General features: G+C 44.7%; 2 protein-coding genes across 5 annotated transcripts; both read left to right on the plus strand.

The window, feature by feature from the left end:
• Positions 1 to 196: 196 nt before the first annotated feature.
• On the plus strand, positions 197 to 15650 carry POLDIP3 (DNA polymerase delta interacting protein 3). 4 transcript variants are annotated; one of them, XM_054841295.1, is made up of 9 exons: positions 197 to 352; positions 3784 to 4171; positions 6580 to 6657; positions 8480 to 8575; positions 10461 to 10643; positions 11574 to 11654; positions 12237 to 12366; positions 13240 to 13306; positions 13646 to 15650. In XM_054841295.1, exons 1-9 carry the CDS (start codon positions 294 to 296, stop codon positions 13818 to 13820), a joined length of 1257 nt encoding a protein of 418 aa, XP_054697270.1. In that variant the 5' UTR covers positions 197 to 293; the 3' UTR covers positions 13821 to 15650. The 4 variants fall into 4 exon arrangements, with proteins under 4 accessions (XP_054697270.1, XP_054697281.1, XP_054697290.1 ...); XM_054841306.1 differs by having other exon boundaries at positions 11577 to 11654; XM_054841315.1 differs by lacking the exon at positions 10461 to 10643.
• A 137-nt stretch (positions 15651 to 15787) lies between these two features.
• On the plus strand, positions 15788 to 20742 carry RRP7A (ribosomal RNA processing 7 homolog A). Its single transcript, XM_054841350.1, has 7 exons — positions 15788 to 17439; positions 17520 to 17662; positions 17917 to 18042; positions 18323 to 18446; positions 19044 to 19141; positions 19560 to 19758; positions 20254 to 20742. Exons 1-7 carry the CDS (start codon positions 17388 to 17390, stop codon positions 20337 to 20339), a joined length of 828 nt encoding a protein of 275 aa, XP_054697325.1. The 5' UTR covers positions 15788 to 17387; the 3' UTR covers positions 20340 to 20742.
• Positions 20743 to 20795: the final 53 nt, after the last annotated feature.

Here is a 20795-nt window from a genome sequence, read left to right on the forward strand (position 1 = left end):
CCATACATCATATAAGCTAATCTTCGTTGCCCTGACCGTTCTGCCCGGTCTCTTTCCCCTTCTACGCCGCGAACCGCTGCCGCGGGCCGAACCGAGAAGGGACGTGCCGGGGACGGTATGTAAATGAGGGGCCTGGACGCCGCTGGGGGTTGTGGGACGCCTTCCCCGCCCCGTGCACTCAGGCGGGGCCGGGGGCGGGGACTATCTTCTGGAGGCGGGGCGAGGAGCGGAAGTAGTATGATGTCACGTCCGGGTCTCGCTCGCTGCGTCTTATCGTTGGGCCCCGCGACAAGATGGCGGATCTCTCTCTGGACGAGCTCATACGGAAACGCGGTGTGACGGTGAAAGGGAGGTAAGCGCCCGGGAGGGCAGCGCCCGCGGCCCGGCGGCCTCCGATGGTTCCTCTCTTCTCCTTTCTGGTCGTTCCGCTCCGGAGGCTGCGGGCCGCAGCCTGCCTCAGTGCGGCCCGGCCCTGTTCCCCGCTCTCGCCTTCCTATTGGCTTAGACGTTGGTCTGTGGGGCCGTGCCTTTGATGCTGATTGGTGGTAGTGGCCGTCGCTCAGGGCTGGGGCGGGCTGGGGCTGGGGCGGGGGTCTGTCCCCCCCACCTTACCCCCCTGTGTCTGGCGCTGCCCCGTGGGCTCTGACCCGGCAGGGCAGGCCCGCCTACCGCCTCTCCCCAGCCCTTCTCGGGCCCTTCTCGTCTCTCCCGAGATTGCTGGCACAGCCCATCGCTTCACTAGTGCCTCCGACCTGCGCTTTCCCTGCTACCTCCTGCTTGTCCCTGCTGATTAACCCAGCGGTGCTCCCCAAGCCGAGATCAGCGGGGCCGCGGCACACACCGCACACACCCCTCCCGCCCCAACCCGAGCCCTGTCGGTATCCGGGCTGCCTTGTATCCGTAGCAGGAGCTGCTGCTGAGCTGCAGGTCTTCGTCAGGCAATGCCCTGGGGTGCCCGGTCCCCCCGCAGCTCCCAGAAGCGGTGCGTTGATGAACGGCACGGTGCATTGTGGGATGGCCGTGGGAGGTGTAGTTGTGCCACAGGGAGCCGTAACTGTAGCAGAGCTGCACAGGCGAGGCTTCAGGCTGCAGTGGCTTCATCAAAATTGCTGCCTGGCCTTTGGAAACTGTAGTCTCTGTCGCATAGTTAACGATACCCTGACAGATTGTTTGAAATGCTCATGTGGATGTGGACTGTGTTACATATTTGCTACAAGATTAGATTCTTTCTTTGTATGGCAGATTCTCCGGTGTAGGCTGGGCCACTTACTCTAGTGCGGCTGTTGGCAGTTCTTATCTGGCTTCCCCTTTGGTAGCTTTTCATCTTCCCTTTTGCCATAGTCTCTTGAGTGCTTCTGAAGATCTTGAGCACGGGTTTCTCCCCATCTGTATTAACTAGGTGTGCCTTTTTTTTTTTTCTTTTTAATGTAATGGTCCTTGGGGAATCTTAGGCTTTAACCCTTGTCTACACTTGTATGTCTGGAGTAGTATTTTGAAAGTTATCTGCTAGCATATGCTAGTAAAACATTCAAACACATTTAAATCCTAGTCTAGACAAGGCCTTGGCTTTGCGCTTTCATTCATGTTATCCAGTGTGTTTGGAACAGTCTTATGCTGCTTAATATGCCAAGCACCTCCTTTCTCCTTTGTCAAATCCGTCTTTAACTCTCATTTCTTCCAGGAATTCTTCCTGCTTTTATTTGCTGAACAATAATCCCTCTGCAGCACTGTAAGAATTTTTGTGCCTTGCATTTCTCGTTTGTCATGTTTAGCTCCCTTTATAATACTTCTGAGATAGCTAACTTGACTTTGTGAAGGCTGGATAAACTTAAATCATTATATCCATGCTGTTCAGTAGTCTAGATGAAATAACAGAAAAATCTTCACCTGTAAAATGTAGTAATCCACAAAATATTCAAGTCAGACCTTGAAGTAATTGAAAGTGAGTTAGATACTTGAGATTCCCTTGTATTTCAGGTGTTGTGGCACAAAATGCCTAAGCAGTTAATGTTGTTATAGGGTAAGGAATTATCTACAGAAGACAGTTATTAGGATAAACACAAGTCTTAAGAGATGGTGTAATCTTCAGTACAGAGTTTCCTAACTGATTTAATTTGTTTGTGACATTAACAGTTTTAACTAATTCTGGCTTAAATGCTGATACATGTATTTCTGGTTTTGCTTTGACCTCTTCTATACTCATTAAAAAGAACCACTCATCAAGCCCTTCTGCAGCACTCTGAATGCTTTCAACATTGCTAAATTAATGCTTTTTAAAATTGCAAGGGAAGTGTTGTTCTATGGCTGTTGCTTTATGGGTACTATTAGTCTTCCATATTATTCCGGATATATTTTAGTAAATGGTCTTAATACTCCTCTTTCTTCCAGCTAGTGTACTTTTGCTCTATGAGAGAGCAGCCATAGGACTCTTAGCTAGGTAACAAAATGGGACCCCAGTCCTAGCTCTCCAGTTGTCTGGACACAAGAATGAAAGAGACAGAAGTGGAGGTTCAGTCTTTCATCTCTTTTATTTTACAGATCTCTCCACTGAAAATGCATTACTGTAAATAATGTTAAGATTGTAGGGTTAGATCAGGAAATACTGATATAAAGCTGTAGGAGGAATTCAGATTGCATCGTCATTTGAATTTGTGGTGTTAGCCTTTTGAGTATTACAACAAATTCTAGACATCCATTTTTAGACTTTATAATACTGGACAATACACTTCAGAAAGCAGATGAACACTGTAGCCCTCTAGCTTATTTTGAATTTTAAAAAGCCAACAGCAAGAATATTTTAAAGTACCTTAACTATAAAATTGCTCTTACTGCTTTATCATCTTAAAAAAAGAAAAAAAAAAAGAAAAAGAAAAAAAAAAGAAAAAAAGAAACCCAATGGAAAAAAAGAAAACCTTAAAAATACTTAAAGGAGGAACTGTATTAAAAATTAGACAAGCTGTTTCCTTTTAGGGGAGATGTTGAAAAAGTGAATCAGACCTGTAATGAGAAGCTAGTTTCAGCTTTCACTATATAATGGGCTGCTTCTTAGTAATACTTGTGTAGAAATACAAATGCTGTCCTTTCTGTGGGCTGTTATCTTTCTGTGCTGAATATTGTGATTATGATGTGCTTAAAAGTAAAGGCCATTAAGTGCAGCAGTTCTGTTAGTAGACTAAAGAAGAGGCAGCGATGTTAAGTGATTTGACTGATAAGTATTCTTGCTGGCAGTTAATAAATTTTGAGACTGGTGCTTGTACATCCTAAAATCCAAGCCTCCTACACTCCCACAAATTCCACTTGCTCACTCCACAACTCCACTTGCTGTCCTGAATTCTTAAAGTCTTGTGTAATTCTGTGTTTTGTTTGTAACAGGATGTATTACTGTATTACAAAAGATACTTCAGCAGACCTGCTCAGTCCTAAAGCTAGAAAGTCCGTTTCTGTTCCCCTTTGTCTTCAAAGGTTTCCTCCAAGTACCCTAGTTCTTGATGAATTTTGTTTAAATGTAGTATGTACTTAGCACAGCTGAAGTCAGACCCTTTACTTAAGTTTGTAAATATGAGCTTAAGGATGGATTTTGGAAATCAGTTCCGTATCTGTTTATGTAGAAAGTAAAATCCAGCATAAAACAGCTTAGGAGCTCTACTGTTGTATTTGGGCATCTAACCTGAGTGGACTTCTGTACAGTAATAATGAGCTTTTGTTTGCAGTAACACAAATACTTTTATTGATACTGTATCACATTGTATAATGTCTGAAACTTTTTTTTTCTTTTTCCCTTAGGCTTAACACAAGGCCAGTATTTGGAGGTGTAAGATCTCGCATTGGAGTCCAGCAAAATCTTCTAAACAGATCATCACCAGCTGTCAGCTTCCAGCGGACATTTGATGCCCGGCAGAAGATTGGACTCACTGATGCCCGACACAAATTGGGAGTTAAAGATGCCCGTGAAAAACTGGTTCAAAAGGACGCTCGGTTCAAAATCAAAGGGAAGGTGCAGGATGCTCGAGAGATGTTGAATTCCCGCAAACAGCAAAGTGTTGCTGCTGAAAAGGTGACCAAAGTGGTGGATGCCAGAGAGAAGATCAGCTTAAAAAGGAGCACTCCAGCTGCTATCAGCCCAACTATGGGGACAGTAAATCCAGCCATGAAAATCACCAAAACTATCCAAGTAGGTCAAGCAAGCCACCTCTGAGCCCCTCAGTCATTCTGCAGCAGTCCAGTGGAAATGCTAATACTTACTTGAATATGTTCACATGGTTGCAATAGAAGCGATGGTGAGACAGTTCAGTCCAGCCTGTAGGGTAGGATTCAGAGCCTTTTGGGTGTCCTACTGGCTGCTTGGGGCTTTCTGTAGGATCCCAGCTTTCATGTAAATTTTCATTTGGATTTTGGGGCCAATAGAGACTAAAGCAGTGCCTCTGTCAGCATTAAAGCAGTTGTCTTGAATGGTTAAGTAGTCTCTCTCCCACCTAAATACAAAGAAAATGTATGCATTTTTTGTCATTCTTATACCACCCCTCTTTGCAAGTCCGATGTGGTGGATTGTCCTGTCTAGATAGCTGGTTTATCCTAGCAGTGGGATAACAGTTTAGAATACACAGCTACGTTTGTATCTAAGAAGATATAAAATTCAATGAGCATTTCTACAATTTCTGTATTTCTACTTGCCTGGTTTTCAGGAAAGCCCTGGCTTCCAGGGAGTTGCCTGATAATATGATGCAGTCCTGCTGAGGCCCAAGATTCATTTTAATTGCAGTATAATCAGTTGATCACCCTAACCAGCTGATTTCCTTTGATGGTTTTCTATTTTTACTTTGCTGTGTGCACACTGACTTGATTCTTAGTGAACTTCTCTGAGTAACAACTAGTATTGAACTATGTGTGCGTTAGGTACAGTGGGTAGAGTTAGAAGTTTCCAGACTCTCATGATTGTTGAGGAGTGGTTTTGTCCTCACCTCACAGGCACGTACCTGAAGTTCCTAGCCTACCTTTCATTTTCCTCCTCCCAAAGGTCAACAGCGTGCTTACACATACCCAGAAAATCTCCTGTTCTCATCAGCTGAAAAGCCTAGATGAGTCTGCTTTCTATTCAGCTGTGGGTTTTGCTCAAGAGCATCAAGCATGTTTCTTCTGTAAATTAGCCTAGGAAATTTACCATTACTCTGCAGGTTTACTGCCAGGCTGACCTGAGAAAGAGAAAGGACTCTTGTGGCAATAAGAACAGCTAATCACAGAGCAATAGAGCAGTCTGTTCAGTAGTCTTTAATTGGTAGGGTAATTAATACTCATGCTGTCCTTCTAAACCAAATCACCACCATCAGCCATTAGGAGTTGAACATTTTTTATAAAGTTGCTAGGAGTTAAAATGGTTTCCAGAGACTTGGTACAGCATCAATTTGCTCTGACCTGATTTTTTTTTGTATGAGTTGGTTTGACCTATAATACTTTCTGTTGTCAGACAACATAGTGTAAGAAAAAATATTGTAGAATATAATGGTGATTAAAACTGTAGACAAAACTGTGCGCATGAGCAATTATTTAATCAAATTTTTTAAAGATTTATACTAAAATTCCAAATTGCCCAAGGCCGCCCTCTCTTCCCAAATGTGGGTGCAGAATCAGACTAAAATATCTTCATCTGAGATGCAGCACGCAGCTCTAATGTCCTGTGCTGTGGCCTTGTTTCTCAAAAAGGAAGGAAAAAAGTCTTTGAAACCCAAATAATTTCCTTAGCTTTGCTGGTGTTTCCATAGGACAGGTACCTTTGTTTCTGAATTGATTAGCAAATGGAAGCATGAGGGTGCTGTTGTGTAAGTTATGTTCTAAAGAGAACGTAAATCTGAAGATATTACTGCCTGTATGGAGTATTTTTGTAAAAAGACCTATTCTTTTCTGTAATGGAGAGCTTCCAGCTTTTTCAAAAACCGAAAGGGTGTTCTTGAGGGAGTTGCTGCTTGATTTTAGTTGCGGATTAGTGCAGCTATGTTCCCTGACTACTTCTGTTGTGGTTTCCCTGACTCACGGGATAACAGACTGCAGAAGGGTCAGCTACACTACCCCATGCATCATTTTATTGCACTGCAGCTTATTCCAGCTCTAGTGTGAATGGATAGTCTATACTTTGCCCTTGAAATGGAACTGAACTAAATTGTGTTGTGTCCCCACTTGTCGAGTTTGATGGAAATAGGTAGCATGAAAGAAGAGAAGCTTACTTGCAGATTTACTCCATTCATGGTTTCAAACTGGCAGAAATCTAGATCTAGTCAGTGCTGGCAGGGCTGGAGTTAAGTCCCCTTCCCGCTAATCTTGGACTAAAACTCAAGTAATGTGAATCAGTTTCTCTGTGTGTTCTTGGGTTTTAATTTTTTTCGATTAAGTGAAACTATTTCATGTTGAACATATTACAGGAAACAAAGACGTTATCTAATAGCATGTTGTGGTAATATGTTTCAAGAGCAGGAGACTGGCTTTCATTTAAATGGTCTCAGGGTATCAGCTAACAGCTCCCATCTTCTGAAATGGGCATCTGGTGGACCATTGTGTTTTAATGCTTTGGTTCTTTCCCTCTAACTGTAGCAAAAGGCTCCAGTTCCTGGACACTCTCATCCAGCAGGAATGAGGATCAATGTGGTGAACAACCATACACACAAACAGGTGTGTGCCTGCTCTGTGCTCTTTGTTACCTTTGTGGGGGAAGGAAGGTGTATGTAAACATTGGCAGGTGCAAAGAAAACTTCAAATAGGAAAGAAAAGAGGCGTGTTTGGAAGTTCTCTAACAGCTTAGCTCCCTGTTCTCCTGTGGTTAAGATACTTCCATGGTAATTGAGGTTTTCGTTTAGTGTAATTGATCTTGATTCCTTGTGTGTTATATGAATGCGAAGTAGGTATTCTCAGTTTTTGTCTGCATGTGCTGAAGTTTTTTTTTCCTAGAGAGTCTGACCTCTAGCTCTGTCTTCCTGTAAATTTCTTGGTGACACCACATCAGATCAAGTTGTTGATTGTTTTGATTCACCATTCTGCCAGCCTCTTCAGAGAATGGGTATGATTGTACATGGTCAAATGTTCTACAGTGAGGTGGCAGAGGGTATAACCTTCCTTTGAAATCCCAGCTCTGGATCCCTGCTGGAAACCTGATAGCAAATGATGTTAACTGATATTCTGATGTACTAACAAAGTTGCTATACCCTTATCAAGCAAACTTTGAGGATAAACTTAGAATTCATGCTGTGTCTTCTGGGATCAATTTTAAAGGCCTTTGTCACAGCCCCCAGCCATTCAGCCTCCGTACCACCTTGGGTGCTTTCAGAGAGGAATTCCATGGTTTTACTACTTACTGTGTTTTGTGTGTATATGTAAAGTATTACATGAAATACTGGGAAACGGACATTCACAATGTCATGTCCTGGAGGGGTGTTTTTGCCTCAAACTTTATCTATTTGTATATGTTACATCTACATTGACCTGCTGCCCTCACCTATCCCACTTAAGGAAGTGTCTTCATTATTCTGACCTCATCACTGTAAGCCTTGAATCCATTTCATTTGACTCAAACTCAAGTCCATTGTCCTGATGGCTAGTGTTCTTCCCTTTTTTGCACAATTCTCCTCTGTTCTACCATCCCTTTTGTTTTGGGTTTGGTTTTTTTTTTCCTTCATAGCATTTCTGTGACTGGAACAACTTTCATGTTTGTATACCAGAATCTCGCTGATTGTGAAAACCCGCTTAATTCACAAGCTCTCATTGCTAATCCCTCCATTTTTCTTCACCTTTCTGTTGAATTAATGGGAAGCTGTTTTGAGTTGTGACTTATGTTCTGGGCAGTGCACAGACTGTGTACAGACTTTTTCTTGACGTTATTCAGAGTCCGTGAAAAAATCTTTGTGTAAGAATTCATCTCAGTATTTTAGGGCAGGGCTATGAGCGTTAAGTTGAACTGGGAAATTAATTATTCATTCAGTAAACCTAGTGCAGAGTTTTCTAGTGCCAGACGGATATGTGCTGTGCTGAGGAAAGCAGGCTATTCAGAAGGAACGTTCAGTTCAGATGTATTTGGCAGGCATCGGTTTAATTTAAAAAAAAAAAAAAAATCAAAAAAATCATGTGCACAGGCTTCAACCTCAAAGGTAGCAAGGTGCTAAAAAGTAAGACACTGAGGCTTTATTCCATTAATGTGGTTTCATCAGTCTTGATGAGGTCTAGGGATTAGAGAAATCTATATGTGATTTCAGTACGCCTAAGGAAACAGCTTTACTGTGGCATTTCTGGAAAAGAAGTATGATAGGTTTTACACTAATGTTTTGAAATGGACTTGCATGCCTTCAGCTCTGTGTCCCCAAACTGCAAGGACAGGAGTAAAGTCCAATGTAGTCATGTTCATTACCTGAAGAAGGCTAAAGTCAGGGCAAAACTACTTATTTTGGAAATGATGTCTAGATTAAATCTACCTGCTTGTAAACTATTACCTGCTTCTCTTCAGGGTCTGTATGATGTGGAAGATGATGATGAAAGTGTCTCTCCCCTTACTAGCAAACAGATGAAAATCACCACCACAAACAGTTTCCTGCACAACGCGGTAAGGGATTATCTGAATAGTCCCCACCACGCCATGCTCACATTGGGTGGACACACAGGCTGCGACTTTACAGGGCTTATGTTCTGTTAACGTATGTAAACGATGCTTTCTCCTGAAATGTTTGCTCTTCATCCCACCCTTCCCTTTGTGCCAGTGCTTCTAGTGTTATTTTTGGGACAGAGCCCCTTTTAGGCTAACTATGGTTTTATAGGCCTTTTGCAGCCAGAGTGTATGCTTTCTCCCTTCCTGGCAGGTTGCTGCATTTAGCTCTTGACTTTCTTCTTGTTGGGGAAGTGCTTTGAACCTATCTCGTTATTGTTTGAGTAAGCAAGCAAGGGAAGCTTTCTGCTACTTCTAGAGACTGGACATCAAAGCAGGAAGTCTCTTGCCGTGCAAAATCTTAGTTGACAGCTTGTTGGGGAGTACTGATGCTCTGGAGAAGATGCAATTTCAACACAGACAAACGCAAGGTCCTGCTTTTGGGATACAATAACCCGCTGCAACTTAAGCTGAGAACTGACTGGCTAGAAAGCAGCTTTACAGGAAAGAGCCTGAATGTCCTGCTGAGTGATATACGAAGAATAAGTTAGCAGTGCATCCTTCCAGCAATGAAGGCCAACTGTAGCTTCTATGTTAGTAAGATCATAGCCAGAAAAACAGGGAAGGTAATTATTCCCATCTGTTTGGCATTTTGAGAATGCATCTGGAGTTCTGTGCCTATTTTGGGGCTTTGTGATACAAGACAGACACTGACAGACTGGAACCAGTACAACAGGGTGTTCAGAGGGCTGCAGCGCATGATGTGTGAGGGGAGGGTGAGAGCGCAGTGTCTCTTAAGGCTCAGAAGAGAAGGCTGTAGTGAGATCTGTCCACTCTCACTGCCTAATACATGGTATAGAAAGGCAAAACCCACGTCCTTTTCAGGAGTGGACAGGGAGATGAACTAACAAACGTGTTGCAGGAAAAGAAATTCTAGTTGGATGGAGGGCAAGTTGCACAATTCTCAGGGTATTGATCATCATCTGGCACAGGGACCCACAGAGGTTGTGAAATCACCATTCTCTGATATCCAGAGTTTAAATGCGTAAGGCCCTGAGCCATCCTGATGAGTCTTTGAAGTTAGTCCTGTTTCAGACATGGGGATTGGACCTAGGTTTGCCCTAAATTATTCTGTGGTTCTGAGAAAGCAAATTAGTGTGGTTTTGCCATCACACAGTCTAGTGCAGTGATTGTCCCATGGTTTTCTTCTCATGTGCATATTCAGAATAGAGCTCCTGGCCATTTGTGATCCTTAAAAACAGCTTTATGGGTAGTGGGTTTTTTTGGTTGATTGGTTGGGGTTTTTTTTGTTTTCCAGGAGTAAATGTGTTATCCCCAGTGTTCACAGCAGCTACCAAGCACAATTTTTTTGTCTGGCTTTAAACTTGAGTAGTTCTAACTAGAAAGTTTACACTCCATGTTTTGTATGCCCTAGCTTGGTGTTGCTGAAGAAGTGCTGCTGTTAGTACTATGGCAGCTCAACCTTACTGAGCAATCTTTGCAAACACTTTATAAAGTACTTGAAAATCTTTGGATAAAAGAAGCTTTTCAAATTCAAATCACACTGATAGTCTCATATTCTTAAATGAGCTTTAAAAAGTGCTTAGTTTTGAGGGAAGTGTTCTTTTGGGATAAACATATCTTTTTATGTTTATGCCCAGAAACTTTAGCGGATTTTTTTTTGTCTCAAAGTGGAAAGTCTCCAGCACTGTGGTGGTTTTGACACTGGGAAGGACATGCAGTTCTTAGTGCATGCTGGTAATAATCTCCTGCTGTTGATGCTTGAAAAAGAGGGATGACTTGTAGCCTGCAGCTCTCAGAGATATTTTATTCTTTCTTCTTGTAGACTGGGCTGAGTGGCAACAAATTCTCTCTGTCCAAGACTGTTCCCCTGACTAAAGTGGTCCAGAATGATACGTACACAGCTCCACCTGCACCTCCCTCTCCTATGCGGACAAAGGCCTTGACAAACATGTCCCGGACCTTAGTGACAAAGGAGGAGCCTCCAAAAGAACCAGCACCTGTTGAGGTGAGCTCAGGGAAGTGGGAGATGCTCTTTAAAGAAGTCTCTGAAACATCTGAAATTTGCTGTTCATTGGTCATGCGAGCAGCTCATTCTTACCTCCACTGTTATTTCTGGGACTTCCTCAAACTTACTCTGATAACTGCAACCCACGTCCCAAAAATTTGAAACCTGTCTAAACATCCTTTTCTTCAGAGTTTAATGAGAGACTGGGAATTCTCAGTGCATCTTGCTTCTCTCAACTTTTCTCTCTAGCATATGAGCACATGGTGCTGGAGGAATCCGTGTTACAGGGAGGTGGCAGTTGTTTGGACGCTCCTTGGTGGCTTCCATGTCACTGGGAATAGTGTTTTAACATTACTAGATATGTTGTCTTCTGTCGTCTCCTGTTAGCAAGGAGAAAAACAGGATTTTTCCAAATACAGCTTGCTGTCCACACAAGACCTCACGAGCAATTTACTGTAGACAACCTGCTTTGAATTGCTTTGCCAAACTGCCTGCTGTTGGGTACAGGTAACCCACCAGGTGTTCCCAGGCAAGTTAAGTTCAGCATGCTCTTGAGGGGCTGGAGCCATATTTTTGGGGGTTGCTGGCTGGTCTAGAGTGCAGCAGAGACAAAGTGCTTAAAAGTGTGGGCATGACTAGAGAGTACTGTGTATGTATGCGGATTAAGTTAGTGTTGTACTTGGAAATGAAAGAGAAAAGTTACTTGAGAGAGAAATTGGCATGGAAAAGGGGCCCTTTTTCACCACGCAGATGAGCTGGGCTTTTGTAAGCATTGATACTTCCCATTGCTAGCTGTAGCTCTCTTCTTTGCATGTGTGTACAGGCTTTCCCAGACATCCCTTTAGTGACTTTTCTAAATGCTTTCTCTGCTGTGCTGTCTTGCCTGCTGCATTTCTCACCTTTTTTATGTGATGCATTTGTTTGTATTAGCAGCTGGCGTTCAGTCCGTTGGAAGGCACAAAGATGACCGTAAACAATCTGCATCCTCGAGTCACAGAGGAAGACATTGTTGTGAGTTTTGCTTACTGCGGATGAGTGACGCTTCCTTCCCTTATCCTACCTCTTCTGATAAATCAGTTGATCTATGGTGAATGTGGTGAAGAGGGGTATGAGTTGGGTTTGCCTTCCTTGCAAAAAACTTTGAGGGTTCCTGATTGTTTTGGGGTTTGTTCCCTTTTTTAAAAACATGCGTGCTTTCAGATGATGAGACAAAATCCCATTTCTAGGGTGTACTGAGATACCTGACATCACTTAGAGTTCATGCACAACGATTCTTGGTGTTCTCCTTGAACTTATGCCCCTGTCCAAATTATCTAGGCGCTTCCATTCTCAGCAGGCTGAGAATGAGCCTAGTTTTCATGCGTGACAAACGGTATAGAGTACTGGCCTTGAATTTTTCTGCTTGTGCAACCTGTATTACTAATGCCAAGTACTCATACCATAGCAAACACAATAAGACAAGTGTCAAGATTCTGCCTTGTGTTTCCTAAGCAGGATGGGTGGTGCAATTAGGAAATTCGGCCTTTCTCACCTGGTGTCTTTGAAGTGGTACCTTTGATGTGACCATGGTCATGACTAACTCTCTGCCCTCAGGAGTTATTCTGTGTGTGTGGCGCTCTGAAGCGAGCCCGGCTGGTACACCCTGGAGTGGCTGAGGTAGTCTTTGTGAAGAAAGAAGATGCTATCACAGCATATAAGAAGTACAACAACAGATGCTTAGATGGTAAGTTTGCAGCCAGAGTTGCATTTAGGATAGATAAATCAGTGATGACTTTTCCACCTCAGCAGAGGGTTTAAAAGCATCTCAGATGCTCCACATGCTGCCATGAAAGAGGAAATGCCAGAAAATCAGTTCAAGAGCTAGACAGTGTAATATGCTCCTATGTAACTAGCTGAATGTATGCATAGTTTACTTAAGTGAAATAAAAACCCAAATGTTTTCCTAGAACCAGAATGCTCAAAGCTAGAGTCAGGTTCCCAGTGAGTCTGCTGGTCTAACTTCAAGATGAAAATTCTTTTGTTTCTAATCCAGTGCCAAGAGCTAGACAGTCCTTAGGAAAGCTGTACCTGCTTCCAGAATAGCTGTTTGCGAAGTACAAGTAAAACTAATATTTGCAAAAGTCTCGAGGCATAGTCAGAGATGTTTTGAATTGGACTTGTAAAGCAATTAGTATGAGCTTCTCCATAAACTTTGAACAATACAATTTTTAATGTGAATCTACCTGCAATGTTGTTATACATTGAAATTAGCTGTTAATTTTTAGCTGGAAATAGATGCTTTTTTTCCTAGATGAGTGACATGTTATGAATGTCAGATGAGGAGCAGACAGCTGAGAATGGGAGATTCTCTTGTGTCTCTGCGGAGAGTTTTGTACCTATATGTAACTTCTTAATTAGTGTGATTTCTGCATGTTGTACTGAGAGTTTCAGCAGCTCTTCTGTTGCTGTGATTTTGCAACAAAAGACGTATCAGATGGTCTTTCTTATGTTTCCCCAGCATGTGGAACTCTATTGCTTAGACTTTTGTGTGCTATTTCTGCAATCTTGCCTTACCACAATTCTGATAGAAGCACTTTTTTATTGTGTTTCTGTTTAGGTCAACCAATGAAATGCAATCTTCATATGAATGGGAATGTCATCACCTCAGACCAGCCTATATTGCTGTAAGTGTCCTTTGGGTAGGGGGAAGAACCAGACACACTTGCACATTCTGAGGAGAACCTGAGGGGAGGGAAACTGTTGGCAAATTGTTGTCCCATTAATATTTTCCTTCTTTTCCTCTCTGTGGCACTCTGAGTGCAATATGGCATGACTCCATAGTTTTCCTAGCCCTGAGATTCAAAACGAGTCTGAGATGAAGTTTTCTTGCAAGAAAAGTATATTTAAAAACTTCTTCTCTAATATTGTTAAGGAGGCAACACCAATAACAGAAAATGCAGATATAGTGATAAATTTTATTTCATAACAAGATGTTAAATACTGCTTTTTTTTTAATCCTCCAGCCGATTGAGTGATACCCCTTCAGTGAAGAAGGAAGGGGAACCACGCCGATCAAGTGCAAGCGCCTCCTCAAATCCCCCAGCTGAAGTGGACCCTGACACTATCTTGAAGGCACTCTTCAAATCCTCAGGGGTCTCTGCCTCTGTGCAGCCCACAGAATTCAAAATTAAACTCTGAGAAGGGGAAGCAAGCAGTGGACTGGAAAACTCATTTAAGTTGGGGAATGAGAAAAGTGCAGGAATGCAGATGTTATTTGCATTTGCCTGCCTTGAAATTTTTTGTTTTCTATGATCGCTACCTTACTGTACAGTAGTGTTTCCTCTTGTGCGTGTACTTTCTGTTTTCATAGTTGGAGTTTCTTCCACGATTTTTTTTCCCCAAAATAACCACCTCCCCCTTCTGCCAGTAATGTATTACCAATCATATACCATGTAACTCCCTCCTTTACTCCAAAGCCCCTAGTGGCCATTAAAAGTGCACATAGACATTGAGGGAAGGAGTGGTGATCTCCTCCTCTTTTCTTTTGACCGACCTTTAACTGAAAGGTGCATCCCCTTGATTATCAACAGGCAGAACCACCACGTTGTTTCTGAAATTGCTGTGCTGGGTACAAAGTCAGGTGTGGCTCCATACAGGAACCACCATCTTGCATCTTCGACTTGTTTGCATTCAGTAGTATACTATTTCATTCTGCTGGATATTTTTCTGCTCAGCAGCTGTGACGTTAAGAAGTGTGGAAAAACTGAGCTTCCTGCTGTGTATACCAGCCAACGGAGGCATCAGGCAGAAAGGACATATGCACAAGTGCACCACCTGTTGTGCTATGGGAGGGATGCTTCAACTCTGGTACTGCAGAGAGGTGTGGGGGGGGAAGTGTTCTGGCATGTGTACTATGAATCTATTAGCCCTGTAGGGTCAGACTCAGTTGCTCTCTTTCTGGACTGAGAAATAAGAATCAGGCTTATGTTCATACCTAGAGGAAATCCAAGTGTTTCACTCCTATTAGACTGTATTGCATCCTCCTGCCGATGCAGGGACGTTAATTTTTTTTCTTACCTTCTAACTTAACCCAGTCTCCTATGAAAAGGAAGGAGCTGGGGCCTTACTCAGATACTAATACATAAGCAGCAGTCTTTTCTTGCGCCTGAGAACTCGCTTTGAGAGATGTCATTTGGGAGATGTTTGGCTGCTGAGCAGGCACTCTGCTTGCATGCATGGATTTGGAGAATGACTGCTGCACTTCATGGCTTCGGGGAGAGGTTTTGGAGAGGAGAGCAGTTAGCACTCTGTAAGGAACACACAGGAGAGGAGCCTTAAGCAGGTCCCACGCAGAGCAGCATGAATGTTCCTGGGGCCAGTGAGCACCTGTGAGGAGCCACAGGCCACTAGGTGGCACTTCCAGTACTTGTTTGTTAGCACAGCGTTATTGCCATGAAGGTATCAAGTCTGTAGGTCCATTCGTTTGTATTTGTCCAAATTGTAGTATAAGAGAGGAAAGCTAAGAGCCACTTCCAGAATCTGCTTGGGGTTTGAACTTGATCCTTCTGGCTAGGAGATGAACCTAATCCATTCTATTCAGCTCTGCTGAATTTTAATGAACTCTCCATAACTGTTGTAGGTCCAGATTCCATCTCTTGGTCAACCCTATGTTTTTTCCTTTCTTGTTCTGTATTAACTCTTTGCTCTATCTAGCTTGTGCAAACCATTCCTCTATCTCACTGTATCCCTTTTAGCCATGGAAATAACAGAGGACTTGGCAGGACTTGTTTTTTTTCTGGAATACTCTCTTTGGTTTGGAAGCCAATGACACCATTATTGGTATGGTGCTTCACGTGAAAAGCAGATGTTTGTAGGGGAGGGGACCTAAGACAGCTATTGTTCTCCTTTTTTAGATTGCCCATCAAACACCTGTGTTTTAAAAAAATAAATGGGGGGAGGGGGAGGAAACATTAGGGGTTGGAGAAGATAATGTATTATCTGTTTCTGAATAAACGTTTGTTATACGGAGAGTGGATTCTAAGCCTTTTTAGATGCTGTGAAGCAACTAAAGATAGGTGGTGGTGTTGCAACACTGAATCAGGCATGCTTTTAGAAGAACGTAGAAACTTCAAAACTGGGAATGTGATGAAGAGCAAGAGGAGTGTATGGGTGAGAGAGTTGATACTCATAAACCTTTTAATCTGGATCATTGAAATTAGTAGCTGATTCTTGCTACTAAGTGGGAGCAACTTATGTCCTCACCTAGTTCCAATTCTGTTGTCACAGAAAAGAAAAAGAATGGCCTTTGTTATTGATACCCTCGTAATTTAAAAAGTAATTTCATAATATACAGCTGTGAAATCAGGGTACCTGTTCTAGGTGAAGTAGGGTTCTTTCCTTATCAGATAGAAAGCTGTGAAAATGTGAAGAGACACATATTGTGAGTGTGTATCTTGTCTCTTCTGAAGGAATAGGAAGATTCAAGCTTTTTTTTTTACTAATATATTCATGTCCATTTCAAAGCTAAATAGCAAGATGCGCTTTGCAACTTCCTGTTAAATTGTGCATTGTGTTTAGTTTATCTGTGATAAATTATGATGACATTAACATACTTCATTGGAAGAACCACTGCTTTGTTCCCTAGCTCTGTGTTCTACGGCAGTATTTTTTTTTAATTGGTGAAGTTGGTGATTGTCTAAACACCACTCCATGATTTCTCTTACAGCAATGTCTTGGTGTGCATTGCTGTTTCTGTTCTCAGCTCTCTAAAGTTATCTTAGTCTTCTAATACTTTATGTAGCTTCTTTCATTGGGCACTGAAAGAGTTATTCCTAGTCCTTTTCAAGTAGTTCACCTTGCAGCTTTCCAGTTTCTCCTGGCTGTCCTGCAATTGCCATGCTCATCTTGTTTGTTTTACACTGAGCTCACCTACCACCTTCTGACCTCACATCTGTGCACATTTGCCCTCATGCAGCATGGTTATATTTTTTTTCCAGGTTTTTTCTGGGCTGTTAGTTTATAAACTTGCATATGAAACACTGATTGCTTGCACCAAATCAATATGGCTGGCCGGGACAGGTGGCAGGTAATTTGTAACAGCGTTTCTGTCTTTTTCCTTTGCTTTTTCAAAACCATGAGGAATTCTGTAGTGATGCCACAATTTGCAAGTTTGTCTAGTATATTTTCATGGGTTTTGCATGTACCATTTCTCTGATGACGTTCATTAACTCAGATATTTGGTTGAGTCAACTCTCCATATCCTTTCTTCCTTTCACTGGCCTGTTTTCACCTTGTACATGTGTCTTCTTTCAATATCTTTATTTTTGGAGTAGTCCTGTCTTCTATTCAGTCAGAAATACAAGTTCCTCTGTAAAGGTCATCTTTTTTCTTTTCCTAATTAACAAGAGTCTTTAAAAACAGTTGTTCTTACAGTTGTCTTTGAATGTTTTTACGTATCTTTATTTCTTCTTTTATTTGCCTCTCTAGGATTAAGCACACTGTCTGTCTTTGACGCTGTTCAGGTCTTTGTTTTCAGAACTGTTACGCCAAATGATGGCGTGTAATAAGCTTTCTTACAGAGCATCCTGTAAGATCCTCTGGAAACCGTTTAGTTACACCCAACAGTCAGGCACGGCGGGTCCCCCAGCGATGGCGGCGCCTTCCAGACGCTCAGGGATCCGTCGCCGCCATTAGCAGCGCCGCCCCGGCGCGGGGAACTACAACTCCCAGCGGCCCCCGCGCCCCACCGCTTCCCGCCGAGCTAAGATGGCGGCCCCCGTGGAGCGTGTGGTTGGAGCGGCGCCGGTGGGCTACACGGGTGAGGAGAGGGCGCAGAGCAGAGGGGAGGGAGCGGGGCTGGGGCGGCAGCGAGGTCTTTAACCGGTGCGTCGCCCGCAGCTCTGGCGGTGAAGTTCGGGGCGCGGCAGCGCTCGCCCCACTGCTTGTTGGTGAAGGAGCACCAGGTGCGGGAAGGGGCCGGCGCCGCGCACCCGCCTCGCCGCACCCTCTTCGTCCTCAACGTCCCCCCGTACTGCAGCCCGGTAAGTGGGGCTGGCGCCGGGCCGCCCATGACGGGAGGGTCCTCACCGGTGGCGGGGGCGGGGGGCCTGGAGGCCGAGGGCATCGCCTCGGGAGCGTGGGGCCGTGGGCAGAGGAGCCAGGCGTGCCGCGGGGCGGCTGAGGGGTCGTGCTGGAGAGCCCCCCGGTGCGCTCTGTGCCCCGTGCGTGAGAGGAGGGGAGAAGAATCGCTCCTGCGTTTCTGTACCGCTTGTTCTCTCTTATTTTCTGCGTTAAGGACTCTCTGTCTAGGCTGTTCGCCCGCTGCGGGCACGTCCAGTCTGTGGACATCTGTGACAAGCCAGGGCTGGGAGAGAAAAAAGAAAAAGTGACGTCAAAATTCTTCAACCGCAAAACTGTAACGGTAAAGCTGGAGGGGGAGGGGGGAGTACTCATATTTTAGTGGTCAGAATGGGAAAAGATAGCAAGTGCTGAGCGGTGCTATTTGGAACATGAGATATGGGAAAATATTTGGGGGCACTGGGTGACGTGATTACTTATTAAAGTTTACAATATCTTTTTTTTTGCTATCCCACTGCAACTTGTGGCTTAATTTTTATTTTATTTTATTTGTACTTCAGCTCCTCACTGCATCACCTATTTTCCCAATGTATCTGACTAGACTAGGTGTCTTTTTCTTTCAGGGATTTCAAGTAGCCTACGTGGTGTTCAGGAAACCAGCAGGTGTCCAGGCAGCCAAGGCCCTGGCACGAGAAGGTCCCTTGCTCATATCAACAGAGAGTCACCCTGTGAAAACCGGCATTAGCAGTAAGTCAGCCCTAGCTGTCTTCCTGCTAGCTAGTGCCAGGGAAGAACTATACTTATTCCTTGCTGAATCCTACCCTGCATATCCAAGGTTAATTCTCACCATTTTGTACTGAGCCAGGAGACATCCAGTGTTTCATTGTCCTGCTTTTACTGTTCACAAAGTAGCAATCTTCTTGTACCAGATGTTGTAGTCTGGTCCAGTGAACCTGTGGGAGAATGGGATCACTTGGTACAATGGAAGGGTAGTTTTTCCTAATGTTATCACATAGGTTCAGAGAAACTGGCTGTGTCTTGCCCTCAAAATGGAAGTCCAGCTGAATAACAGGCACCTTGGCAGGAACGCAGCCCTGAATGTTGCACCTCTTGGACTTAAGGCTAGCCCACTCCTGCTTGACAAAGTTGCAAGCTCTTCCCATGGCTTCCTGGCTGTGGCCCGGGCCGTGAGTCGGTTGAGCTGTGGCAGTGGGGAGGCTGAACAGAAAGAGGAACAGACTGTGTCCATCTCCACAGCAGCTCTCTCTAGAGCTGCCCAAAGGCATCACACTTGTGCTTGCTTCTAACAGAGGCTACTGCTGACTTCTGCCCTCTCTGTCTCAGAGTGGATTGACAGCTATGCGGCCTCAGTCGTGGATCCAGAGGAGCTGAAGGCTGAGGTGGATGCCTACATGCAAGACTATGACAAAAAGATAGAAGAGGTGAGGCTGGGCTGGGGAGGGAACCCAGCTAAGCAGTTTGGGGAGGGGAAAGGAAGAGAGCAGATCTCTCAGTGCCCAGGCTTCAGTGGAAAGGGCAGAGGGAAACACACCGGCTGTCAAGGTTGGTTTACTCCCAGTTGCTGGTGGGCCGTCAGGTCCTGGTTTGGTCCATAACACCTGACCCTTCCACCCAGGGCTTACAATAAGTATCCACAAATAAATTGGGTCCTGGCTGGCGTGGAGTGTTGTGACTGAGAGTTGAGTGCATGCGCCCTTAGTCCCACACCTTCCTTCAAACCTTGTGCGGAAGCAGGAGCTGGAGCTTTGCATGTGTGTAAGGGGGACTGTGGAGGAGTCGTGCATCAGGCTGGCTGGCAGCCTGTCTGCACTGAGCTGTCTCATGTTCCTGACTTTACAGGAAGAAGCCAAAGCGGCCAAGGAGGAGGGCGTTCCGGATGAGGAGGGTTGGGTGAAGGTAACACGGAAGGGCCGGAAGCCTGGCCTGCCCCGGACAGAGGCTGCCAACCTGCGGGTGCTGGAGAGGGAGAAGCAGAAAAGAGCCCGCAAAGAGCTGCTCAACTTCTATGCCTGGCAGCATCGTGAGACCAAGAGAGAGCGTGAGTGTCTGAGTCTCATCCTATCCCTGCCCGTGTCACTTGTCTCTCACACTGTGGCCCAAAGGGTGTCCTTTTTCCTTCAGTGGAGGCTATGTCTGTCCAGCTGCAGGTGACCAGTTGGCTGGGTGGTTGTGCCAATGGCCTTGCCATCTCTTGGGGACCCCTTGCCACTTGTCTTAGCAAGGGCTGCTGGAATATTTTGCAGGAGGGTGTGCAGGTTGTGGCTTTCCAATAGATGTTTCTTCAGTCAGCATAAAAGCAGCGACTTAGAGGGAAAACTAGCCTGTTTCCTCCCCAGGAGGGAGCTGCAGCACTGCTGGAGATGAACAGCCAGAGCTCCAGCTTGGCCCTCAGCCCAGGCGCAAAAGGACGGGCTCTGGGAAGCATGTGCTCGCAGATGTCGACTGAGCCCTTCCTGGTGTGTGGAACTGAAACTCCCCAGGAGAGGGAGATATGCTGCTCCCATGTGACTTGTCCTCTTTCTGCCTGTTTCAGACATTGCCCAGTTGAGGAAGAAATTTGAGGAGGACAAGCAGAGAATTGCCCTGATGCGAGCCCAGCGCAAGTTTCGGCCATACTGAGCTGGACTGAGCTATTTCCTTGGATGCCTGTGCTGGAGAGGGCAGGAGAGATGCTCATGGACTCTGTGTACCAAAGGATTTCAAGGGATTGAGGCAGCTTCAGGTTGTCCCTGTCTGAAACAGGAGATTGCAGCAACCACTGCTGGAGGGGGAATTTTCTTCATTCGCACTGGTATCCTGCTCTCCCAGCCATCTTCCAGCCTTGTGGCACCACTTCCCAGGAAGCTCATGTCAAGGGGCTGAGGTACTTCCTGTGACAAGCTCTATGTCCCTGCCACCCAAGGCCCTCCTAAAGCTTGGTGAGAGCTGGGATTGACCTAGCACAGCTTCTGCAGGGGCAGGGAATGGCTGAAGAACTGTAAATAAACTGCTGCTATGTTCTCAAAACAGGGGAATGCCTTTCTCTTCCTTGGTCTGCTCGGAGGGGTGGGAGGGGACAGCTTCTTGTGTGCTGGG

The sequence above is a fragment of the Grus americana genome, chromosome 1 (genome assembly GCF_028858705.1).
Source record: "Grus americana isolate bGruAme1 chromosome 1, bGruAme1.mat, whole genome shotgun sequence".
Taxonomy (NCBI): domain Eukaryota; kingdom Metazoa; phylum Chordata; class Aves; order Gruiformes; family Gruidae; genus Grus; species Grus americana.